Source organism: Barbus barbus, assembly GCF_936440315.1.
Source record: "Barbus barbus genome assembly, chromosome: 27".
Lineage (NCBI taxonomy): Eukaryota > Metazoa > Chordata > Actinopteri > Cypriniformes > Cyprinidae > Barbus > Barbus barbus.
Window position 1 is genome coordinate 23,751,571 of NC_136755.1, and position 11,901 is coordinate 23,763,471.

Sequence of the window (11,901 nt, forward strand, 5' to 3'; positions counted from 1 at the left end):
TTAATTTAAACATTCTTATTTTTAGCCTTTTTTTACAACTTATTTTATTTTTATTCCGTGATTCTAGCTTAATTTTTTCTACTCATTATACCGCTTTACTGTTATTTTAATATTTTGTGATTCTAGCTGTCTAAGGTTATTGTTAAGATAGGGCTTGGTCTGTCTGTGTTTTCTTTTGCAGTTTGAATAAAAAAAACAAGAATCTGAGTCTGTCAACAGACCTAGCCACAATGCTTAGTGATGGTGAAGCTAAAGAACTGCTGTCATTTCTCACTCTGGAGATGAGAGCTGATGTCAAAGGTCAGGCCACGGGATACATCCTGGGCCTCACAGGAAACAGGGATGGGTGCCGGTACCTGCGGTCCAAGCCGGACTTTCTCAAAGCCTTGGTGACTCTAACCCACGACCCTTCCATTGCCATTGTCAAGGACTGTTATCATGCCCTGATTAACCTCTCAGCGGATGAGACTCTTCCCCAGCCTTTGGTCAAAGAGACAGACTTACTGGCCATACTGTTCCAGAACGTCCTGGACCCGGAGTATATGTTTGCAGATTGGATCTGTACTATCCTCAGTAACCTGAGCCGACACGAGCGGACGTGTAGAGATGTGTTCAGTGCTCTGCAGGAGCAGAAGATCGGACTGGACAAAGTGGTGGAGATCTTCTGCACGGAGGGGTTCAATAAGAAAGCTTCACTTCATTATCTGGGACCCCTGCTGTCAAACCTCACACAGCTGCCTGAGGCACGACACTTCATTCTGGACAAGGACAGGTAAGCTGTACTAATAATACTACAGTACTGAATGATTACATACAAAATAACACTGTACTAATCATAGTACTATTTCCAGATCCATGGTATGCGTAAAAACTTTATATTTTCACGATATTACCATGGAACATGTCCAGAAACATAGTATATGGTATGGTATAAACAAAATATTACTATAGTACATGTACAATAATAGTATTACCATGGTACAGGTTAAAAAAAAGCTCAAAAACATATTAACTAGTAAATTAATTACAAGTAAATTATTAACTAGTAAATTTTTATAAGTCCTTTGCCTAGCCAGCCAGTTGAATCTACTCCAGAGAATTACAATGCCTTTTTGAATTATTTTTATAATAAAATAGTGGAGATTAGACAGCCGTTTAATACTGATTTCAGAGATCATGATGTTGATTTGTGTCCACCTTCAACATTTACTAATTTTAATGAAATCTCTTTGTCTGCCTTGGAGCGCATTATTGTACTTTCAAAATCCTCCTCCTGTTCTTCTGACTGCCTTCCTGCTTGATTTTTAAAAGCTGTATTTCACACGGTTGGTCCACATATTTGTGCAATTATTAACTGTTCTTTATCTTCTAGAATGTTTCCCGCAAGTTTTAAACATGCCACTATTTTTCCATTATTAAAGAAGGCTTCTCTAGATCCCTCCAATTTAAGTAATTTTAGACCTTTTTCTAAGCTTCCATTTCTGTCATAGATCTTAGAAAAAGTGTCATTGGAACTGATTTCATATATGAATAATAATTTAATCTTTGAAAAATTTCAGTCTGGTTTCCGCTCCCAACATCCCAGCAAACATTGGTCCGACGGCGACGTCCTGTCCCTGGCCAAAAATAGTCGCGGTAGGACGACAAAATATGCAAAAAATTGTAACAAAAAATATTTCTTAAAAATGCATTCAAATACGTTTGTACATGTCTACAATTCTCTGTGGTTGCATGTAAAGTTGTTACTTTGACTTTTAGCTGCGTGTAGTTCAAAATATACCCTGTTGTGTTTCAGTTGTGAAAGGACGTCCAGCAGGTGACGTCTTCTACACGTGCATTTATAGTCCATCGCCAACCTCTTTAAAATCCTTATGAAATATGCAAAAGCCATTGTGCTTACACATTCACATTCACATACTACAGTAATTTATTTAAGTGCCCAAGTAGTTTCTTAAGAGGTTGTTAATAGTCGTCCACTGACGTCCTTTAAACGTTTAGTAAGACCCATACAAACCAGCACGGAAATCTTTATTTAAAAAAAACCTTCAGTTTGTTTTACATCTTGTTTTATGTCAAATTCTATTCACAAAGTGCCCCTGTAGTTAAGTAATTGTGAAATCACTGCATTTACTCATTATTCCACCAGTTTCCCATACATTACGATATGATTTCATTATTTTGTTTATATAATTATTAAATATATATAGGCTATATCCATAAGTTATTCATACGTTATTCATAAAGTCACAATTTAAAGTCTGAGCTGGATGCAAAAACTGCTGCCAAGATGTTGTAACAAATCTCGCGATATGATATCCCTATAGCAGATAATCTCGCGATATGACAGTTTGTATACTCAACATTCCAGATCAGTAGGTGGCGGTAATGCATCTTTTTATGCTGGTTTGGCAAAACCGCCAAAAACACCAGAAGAAGAGGAGTGAGCTGTAACGTATTTCTACAACACGAGGAGAGTTTTTTTTGCGTTTACGAATCATAAAAAATGTACTGGTGGGTAAGTATTTTATTAATGTATTTTATTTTTACTTGTTTTACTCGGAACAAAAATCCAAAAGCAAGTATAAGCACACTGTCAAGTTAAATTAAGTTTGGCTGAAGTTAGCTAGTATGCTAAAAGGTAATGTTTAATGCTAGGGCCTTTTTTAACCCTAAAAACAAACTCATCTGTGGCAAAATAAAACGTTTATGGAACTTAAAAATTGAAGTAACCACCTTTCGAATATTTTCACAGAATGTTAAAGTGTGTTTGTGTTATGAGATACATTAAAAAAATGATATATTCAGTATAGTACACACACGTGTGTGTGTGTGTATATGTATATATATATATATATATATATAATTTCTATTTTTTTATTTTATTATTAGGAAAACTTCTTGAGAACCGTAAAAACAGCATTTCTTAATGATTTCTTGCCCATTGACAGCTGCATTCCGTAGAGAGAACAGAAGTGAGGGTATGTATATTTATGGTTTTTTACAGCCACTATTTTTTTCCTTTGTTAAAATGTAAATTTTCTAAAGTGTTTTACAATTTCAAATAGGTGGAACCAGACAATCAAGAAGCTCTTACCCCCTGCCATCAGCAAGTAAGGAATGTTATATGTGGTGTTTGAAACACAGGCCATTTATGGGAAATTAATTAAAGCAAAGTTTGCAAACAGTCAGTTTGTCAATCTTTTATTAGAGGTACAAGTAGTTGTTTATCAATAATCAAATGGCAATATCGATACCATTGTTTTTGTTTGCTGTCAATTCAATCTTGCTCTTGAGTTTTCAAAACTTAATTTTCAGCAGAAAACAGCAGGCAAACATGCCTGGGAAACAGCTGTCAAATAAACGCTTGAGCCTAATGCTCTGCATAAACACGCAGTGTGACTGCAAGTCTCATATTAAATTTTGTGCTTTAAGTACTCAAATGTCCAGATACGTGTAAAACGCATGTTAATGTAATGATTTCTCTATCAGGATTCCAAAGGAAAGTGTTTAGCCTGCTGTTTGGCCTAAAAGAGGAACTTCAGCAACTTGCTGCCATTCTTGACCCTGGAAAGTCGTCATCATCGTTTACGAGACTAGAGTCTGAAAGTGACCTGAAATCCTTTGAAGAGTGCATGAAAGATGACCAAAAGAAGTGGATCTGTGTAAGTTTAAAATGTGATGAGGATTTTGGGTATATTTCCAGATATACATAAATGCATATGTACGTGCACACACAGATAAGTGTTATTTAAATATCATATTACATTTCTTTTGATTGTGTTGTCACTTTTAGGTTCAGCAACTGTCCAGAGTTGGCGGAATGTCAGTCAGAGACTGTGTAAACAAAGTCATGAACAGGTATGTATTTACCTAGCATTGTGTGTTTAGCTGTGTCATATTTCAGAAATAATAACAGTAGCTACAATAATGACCCCAACCTTTGATAATACTATAATTCTGTCACACATTATATCTACTTATATAATTGCCAGTTTTTGTGTTGAAGTTTTAATGTCTGTGCTAAATCAGGCTGTTCGTAGGACTTTAAACAAGATATAAAAAACATAATGTTAGTGTAAGAAATGAATGAGTCATTACGTGTCACAAAAACTTTGGATAGGGACAGAGCACTTATTACATGATAGACTAGTGGTTGTGAAAGTGTATGTTTTAACACTGCATGCAACTGGCAAGCTGCACAGTACTGCTAATTTGCAATGCATTTTAATATTATGAAGTAAATCCTGAATTGTTTATTTCTCAGAATCATGTCAAATGCCTTAATGGCAAAATTCAACATGAGGGGTGGTGGCCAGCTGGAAAAGAAGGCATTCAAGGCTACACCTTTATATAATATAATACAAGGTAATTTGTGACACACATTGTATGTTCCTTGTGTCTTATTTATTTAAAAGACCTATTTTTATCAGAAATGTCCAAACGCATAATAAACATGTTTTTTAGTCCCAGTGTACTCATATGTCAACATCCTGTGTCATGAATTAAGTCTTCATTTTGAATTTTGAAGTCTTGTTCGACTGCATTGTACAATTAGTTTGATAAACAAAAACACTTTCTAAATAAGTGCTTGTTTAACTTCTTGCTTTTTACATTCATATTCTCTTCCCTCAGATGCTGTGAAGAGGTGGAGCCCAAATGCTACTGACTTGGAAATTGACGTAGCAATGGCGGAACACTTGAAACATGCTCCAGGAAGAGCTGGGGGTGGGGGTTATAAGAAGTAAATGGTGGTAAACCCAATGGCAAAGTTACTGAATCAGTGTTTAACCTGTTTATTGATATAATTTATAAATAAATATACATACACACAAAATATGCAATTATGTTGTGGAGCACTAAAATAAAATAGATTTTTTTTGGAAAAGAATGGTGTGTTTATACTTATATCCTGTGTTTTGTTATGTTGTTTGATTAAAAACTACACATTAATTTAAAAATACTGAAAACACAATTACCGCAGATTTGGGTAACTAAATGGCAATACTCGTAGTGTCTTGTTTGAATGTTTAATAACTGGAAGATATTATTCAAAAATGTTAAGTTCATGGTATCTTGTGGTAAAGTAAAATATTTAAGCTCACAAATAATGTGTTATTGGTTGTAAAGTACACGTGGGAAAAACATTTTATAGAAGTCCAGGTCGGACTGGACCGCTTTTGGACCTTTTTGGAACCTTAGTCAAGTTCAACAAATGTGTAAACCTCGAGACATAATGCATTTCACGATGTTAGACAATATGGTATGTGTTTATTTTATATATTAATGTACACACGTAAATTATGCAGCAGTACATATTATAAACATCCAGAAGATGACCTATTTAGACGTCCGTGGACGTCCAGAAAAGACGTGCATTTCACGGCCAGAAGACGTCAAAGACGTCGGTTCAACTTTCATTTCGGAACTATTTTTCAACCATAACGGGACGTGACGAAGGGACGTCTTTTCAACGGTCTTTACACGTCTCAATGTTTGCTGGGATAGCACTGAAACTGCTCTGGTTAAGGTCACCTACTGCTTGCAGCTAATGCTGGCTTGTAATCCATTTTAATCCTTCTTGATTTTAGCTCAGCCTTTGACACTGGGGACCATAATGTTTTGATCAACAGTTTAACACTTATGTCGGTGCCAGATATGTAGCTCTGGATTGGTTTATTTCTTATTTGTCGAATAGGTCTTTTTCCATAGTGCTTGGAGATGCCTCCTCTTCTCTTGCTCCTTTATTTTGTGTGGTCCCTCAGGGATCTATTTTTGGTCCCTTTCTGTTTACTATCTACATATTACCCCTGGGCCAAATTATGCGTTATGACATAAATATCCACTGCTATGCAGATGATACGCAATTGTATGCCATGGTAAAGTCATAGACTGTAAAAAAAGTAAAGTCTGGTACTATTGACACATCCCATATTATATCCTGCTTCATCGAGATCAAAAATTGGATGTCAAAAAATGTTCTGCTGTTGAATGATTCCAAATCAGAAGTGCTTATAATTACTCCGTGTGGCCCCAGTAGTGCTAATATTAATAATCTCTCCTCTAGTCTGGGTGCCTTATCTAATATCTTTATCTTGCAACTTAGGTGTAATTTTTGACTCAGAACTGTCCTTTGATGTTTGGGTGACTAAAGTCTTGTTTTTTGCAGTCTTGTTTTGCACAACTGACGCAGTTAACGAAGATAAAGTCATTCCTTTCTTTTGCAGATTTTTGAAAAGTTCATGCTTTTATCTCTTCCAGACTTGATTATTGTAATGCACTTTATTCTGGTACTAGCAAGAGAAATCTCCAAAGATTGCAGCTGATTCAAAATGCTGCTGCTAGGCTTTTAACACATACTAAGACAAGTTGTTTCTTAGTTGTTACCAAAGGTAAGTATCAAAAAACATTACCATGGTACATCTCCAAAAGCACAGTAATACAGTGGTACTAGACAGTATGACATTGATTGTTTCATGTGTGTTTCTACAGGTGTGTGATTCAGAGGCTCCTGCCGTACACACAGTACGAGGAATCGACTACCAGACGAGGAGGGGTAGTGGGAACGCTCAGAAATTGCTGCTTTGACTGTAGTAAGTTATTCATCTTTACACTTGTGATTGGCTTAGTAATTATCGTAATACCGTCTGCTAAATAAATAATAGTAAATGTAAAGAGCATGTGATTTGATTGCTGCAAATTTCATAATTGAAAGGAAAGCCAATGCAAAAATAAGTCAGAGACAAATGAATAAAAATGCATTTAATTCTCATGAAACATGCCTTTTGTCCATACAGCTCATCATGAGTGGTTGCTCAGTGATGCGGTGGATATTTTACCATACCTTTTATTACCATTGGCTGGACCAGAGGAGCTCTCAGAGGAAGAGAATGAAGGTGATGCTTTTTACATCATCTGGATGTTTATGCCCTCCAGGGGCCCGTTTCATAAAACAAGTTTACCAAATAAGCCAGGCTCATTTCAGTAAGTCTGACTTATTTTGAACCAAATCAACTGACAATAAGTCAGACTAACTGCAATAAACCTGGCTTATTTGGTAAACTTGTTTTATGAAACAGGCCTCAGATCCAAGAACGATTTTTGTTTTGTTTTGATTTTTGTTTTTAGTGTAGAAAAAAAAAGCATTACGTTGCTTTCGTTTGTCCAGTAGGTGATGCTGTTTAATCATTTTGATGATACACAGGTTGAATGTTAATTGTATTTCCCACACAGCAGGCATGAGTAAGGAAAATGGAATGAGCAAAGTGGAAATACCACCATTACAGCAGGAAGTTGTGAATTTGCTAAGCCAGAATCTTTGTTCAAAGTTTGGGGTTTCTTAAAAGCTGTTTGAAGAGTTTATATGCACCATATTTTCCACTTATTCATAATGCCTTTCTGACCAAATTAGGAGAGAAAGCATATTAGTGAATAGGTGACCTTCTGAAAACCTTTCAAAGTCTGTTTAACTATAGCCCAAACATACTTCAATCTAATTTAAAAAGAGTATGTTTGAACTGTATAATTGGTTTTTACTAATGCTTATACTAAAGGTTTCAGTTTTGAAGAAACTCTGAACCCAACATATTAAGAGACATGCTGTTTCTATTCTAAGTGATAGGATTATGACAGCAAGCACCACTTTTCCTTCTTAAAATGTTTTAAAGGTGAAGTGTTTGATTATCGTGCCACTATTTTAACAATACAACAATTACATACTTTACATTTAATTTCATTTTATTTGCATTTACAGGTTTGCCTGTGGACTTGCAGTACCTGCCTGAGGATAAAAAGAGAGAAGATGATCCTGATATCCGCTAGATGCTCTTAGAAACCCTGATGCTTGTAAGAACAGCATCTCAAACCTTTCATTTATTTGACCTGTATTGAAGTAAATGACTTACACAACCTTTCAAATGTTTGGGGTCGATGAGTTTTTTTTTTTACATTTTTGAAAGTCTCTTATGCTCATCAAGGCTGCATTTATATGATCAAAAATACAGTAAAACAGTATCATTGTGAAATATTATTACAATTTAAAATGTTCTATTTGAATATTTTAATATGTAATTTATTACTGTGATGCAAAGCTGAATTTGAGCATCATTGCTCCAGTTTTTAGTGTCACATGATCCTTCAGAAATCAAGAAACATTTCTTATTTTTAATGTTGAAAACAGTTGTGCTACTGTACTTATTATTTCTGTGGAAACCATGCTACATTTTTAAGGATTCTTTAATGAATAAGAAGTTCAAAAGAACAGCATTTATTTGAAATAGAAATATTTTGTAACATTATAAATGTCATTACTGCCACTTTTAATCAATTTAATAGGTCCTTGCTGTATAAAAGCAAATGTGGAATGTAGGGTTTTATCACTATATTTTTCTTCCTTTATGTATGTATGGCTATTCTTTAGTTCAGATTCTTAATGATCTGTTCATATTTAGCTTACAGCTTCGAAAGTGGGCCGACAGATTATGAAGAACAAGAACGTGTATCCCATCATGAGAGTGTTTCACAAATGGGAGAAGGATCCACATGTGATTTCAGCCTGTGAGAAACTCGTCCAGGTATGAAAACATTCAAGGCAGCAATGCATGTATCATTCGTGGATAAAGAAATCCCATAATACACTGCAATGAGCTTATTGAAAAAACTAATTCAAGATGGCAAACAAGTTGATAATACAAGACTATTTTATCCAATTTTTGTGGGCACAGTGTGTTGTTTATGCTTAGTGTAACACATCATTAGCCCATTAGGTTCAAATCAACGCAGTTCTGTCCAATTAGACGATTGCATCTCTGTTGCATCACTATTGCGAGATCGTCACATGCAACGTTTCCTGTAGATGTGGATTGTTGTGCTTTGGAAGACCCCAGACAGTAGGCAGATCAGTTCCAGTTCTCCAAAACCAGGATTTATGAGTTTGGTCGAAAGAAAAGCAAGAGACACTAATTTGGTGGAAAAAGCTTGTTCCTTGCACCGTGGCAGGCGTATATTTGGGTACGGCCCATGGAAAAGATGTCACAGGGTCTCCTATTAAAGCATGATATTCTCCATAACGTCTGGGAGATCCCTTTTGAACTCCAGGCCAGAAGCAGTGGTTCGGCCATTTGCCTCAACCCAACCATTTTAATTAGCATCAATAAAGCAGCTAATATGCCAAGCACAGAACGAGGCTAATATTTATCCAGGATTAATGGGCGCTTTTTCATAATGCAGCCGTTTTTAACTAACTCTACTTTAACAGCTATCAAGTTACTGAAGTTTTTCCATGTTGTCGGGTTCTCGAAATTGCTACTTGGGAATGACAGTAAAAGTGAAATGCTGTCTGGCATCTCATTAGCTCCCGTCCTGCATCATTACCACTTTTCTCTCGATATGCGACTCTGACGGAACATATTGAGGTCCATCAGGGTTTCATGTGCAATTTTGTGTGTCTTTGATTAAGGTTTTGATTGGAGACGAGCCAGAGGCGGGAATGGATAATCTGATGGAGGTGGAGATTCCCACAGACGTGGAGGAAAAACTAAAGGAACTGGACACCAAACAGCAGGAACAAATGGAAAAGGACAAACAGGAATCTGAGAAGAAGCAAAATGAATCTCCAGAGGGCCTGGAGAGATAAACAGACATCAAAGCCAATAAACAAAACTTTACTTCCACAAATAGAGACTCTGTCAAGTTGAATGTCCAGCATCATTGAATAAAAAGATCTGTATGAGATAGAAAATGTTTGATTCTAAAAGCACCTGGATATGGAAGAACACAGTTAATTTCTATCTGGTTCATGTATTTGACTAGCAGGTGGACACCTGGTAGACCATCTTGGGTATGAGACCATGTGGTATGACCAGGTCATACAAACAAAGTGGTTTGTTGCTGGTCCAAACTGGTCTAGTTTGGGTGGTCATCCACCTAATCAGCACGAACTAGCTACAAACCAGCTCCAAAACCAAAAAACCCCACCTTAAACTAGCTTTAGCTAGATTTTCCAGCAGGGTTAAAGACTGAATGCCCATTAGTTGTATCCTGGAGCTCATGATATAGATACTTTGTACCATCACAATCTGTAAAACTTAAATAAATGGAATTTCATACCCAATTATTAGACATAGTCTTTGAAATGATTGTGAGGTGATTAGTAATCACATCATATTCAACTAAAGACCTATATGAACTATACAGACTTAACATAATAGACTAGAACTTTAACTGTTACAGTATTTTGAAACTGGTAATCTGTCAAGTTCGTGCAAAAGGTTGTAATACCTTATGAGGCAGTTTTGTACATGTTTGTTCAAAACTGTAGTTTGCTGCCCCTGTGTGGATATAATACAGTTTTTAAAAACCTCACCTGACTTCTACGTAGAGAAAAGTCCAACATACGTTGTATTTACTAGTCTCTGGTCATAGTCAAGGCCATATATTCTGTAGAGCTGCTTTGATACAAGTTGTGAAAGGTTTTATGCAAATAAAATGGAACTGACTAGAAGAAAAGCGACCAGTCAATACAAATATGTACATGCCTAGCAATGTTCTGTTACTTCAGGGAGTTAGATCTAGCTGCAGGATGGTAATACGTTTATTTAATAAAATAACATTTATATGTAGGCCTATGTACAACAAGGTTATAGTTAATACAATTCATAGTTGCGGTTCTGGTGGATCAATAAAGATCAAAAACTCTTCATATCGATGTAAGACACGTATTGGGTCACAATTTTTGATGCAGAATGACATTTCTTCCAGAGGAAGCAAGGGAGTGATGCATTTACTTCATAATATAACGTTTGTAATTATATTTCTGAATGAAAATCTGTTTGGAATTGCAAGAAAAAAAATATTTGAATTCTATTTTAAAGATGATAAATAGTGTAAGAATATGACTGAAAAGAGTAAAATTTTTGAAGGCAGAGTGTTATTGAAAGTCAATTATCTGTAAACTCACAGGTGCCCAAGGCAATATTAATCCTTCTGACAGGCTGGTGAGTTTTAAAGTGGAGATCCAGGTTTGATGAGGCCCTCTGCTGAGCGCCGTGTAGGTTGGCGGTATTGAGGCGAGATGTTGAGCAGGTGGTAAGAGAATTAACCAGGAAGCCCAGAGAAAGCAGATGGATGTACGCCACTGAAAACAGATTCTACAGCAGGCCAGCGCAAACCAGGAAGAATAACAAATTACTTAAAATCAGTCAAAATAACACTAGCACTTACATAAATGTCCACTGGGGTTATCATCACATTGCTGCGGTCCACATTTTGAGACGTCTCTTTCCAGCATCCACAGAAGAGGTCAAATTTTACATCGTCAAACCACAGAAATATGAAAGAGAAAAGCAATTTGAGGTCAAACCATGGTTTAGACCAGAATAAAATAGCTAAAAGCCTTAAAGTTGTTATCATGATCCATAAATGGTGTGAATGCCAGCAACTGAGAAAACTTTGCTCCAATGACACAAGTTACAATAAGCCGTGTTTAGAAGCTACTTTTAAACTAAGCTACTAGTAATTTTAAGCATGTAAAACTACATTCAAGCTCTTTTTTAACTAGTTCACCAAGTTAGTAGTAATTTAAAGTATGTACAACTACATTTAAGCTATTTTTAACTTCACAAAGCTACTAGTAACTACATTCTAGCTCTTTTAAATTAGCTCACCAATCTAATAGTACAGTATGTAACTACATTCATACTCTTTTAAACTATAGTTCACCAAGTTGTTGCCCCTGTGCCGACTTTTTTGAGACCTGTAGCAGGCATCAAATTTGAAATGAGCTCATTTAGTGGATAAAAGTGTAAAATTTCTCAGTTTAAACATTTGTTATGTTCTTTGTGTTCGATTGTGAATAAAATATTGGCTCATGTGATTTGAAAGTCTTTTAGTTTTAATTTTATTCAA

The 11,901-nt window shown here is 35.8% G+C and overlaps 1 protein-coding gene and 1 pseudogene across 5 annotated transcripts; both read left to right on the top strand.

Moving 5' to 3' along the window:
- Positions 1 to 230: 230 nt before the first annotated feature.
- On the top strand, positions 231 to 10,490 carry LOC306847569 (protein HGH1 homolog; annotated as a pseudogene). The gene is made up of 6 exons: positions 231 to 772; positions 6,490 to 6,590; positions 6,795 to 6,893; positions 7,751 to 7,842; positions 8,448 to 8,570; positions 9,455 to 10,490. The product of its transcript is annotated as a protein HGH1 homolog (transcript).
- LOC306847571 (uncharacterized protein) lies at positions 2,414 to 4,881 on the top strand. Of its 4 annotated transcripts, none has more exons than XM_079381572.1 (7): positions 2,414 to 2,515; positions 2,890 to 2,978; positions 3,066 to 3,110; positions 3,490 to 3,662; positions 3,794 to 3,858; positions 4,265 to 4,365; positions 4,633 to 4,881. In XM_079381572.1, exons 2-7 carry the CDS (start codon positions 2,927 to 2,929, stop codon positions 4,743 to 4,745), a joined length of 549 nt encoding a protein of 182 aa, XP_079237698.1. In that variant the 5' UTR covers positions 2,414 to 2,515; positions 2,890 to 2,926; the 3' UTR covers positions 4,746 to 4,881. The 4 variants fall into 4 exon arrangements, with proteins under 4 accessions (XP_079237698.1, XP_079237701.1, XP_079237700.1 ...); XM_079381573.1 differs by having other exon boundaries at positions 2,421 to 2,511; XM_079381575.1 differs by lacking the exon at positions 4,265 to 4,365 and having other exon boundaries at positions 2,414 to 2,511.
- Positions 10,491 to 11,901: the final 1,411 nt, after the last annotated feature.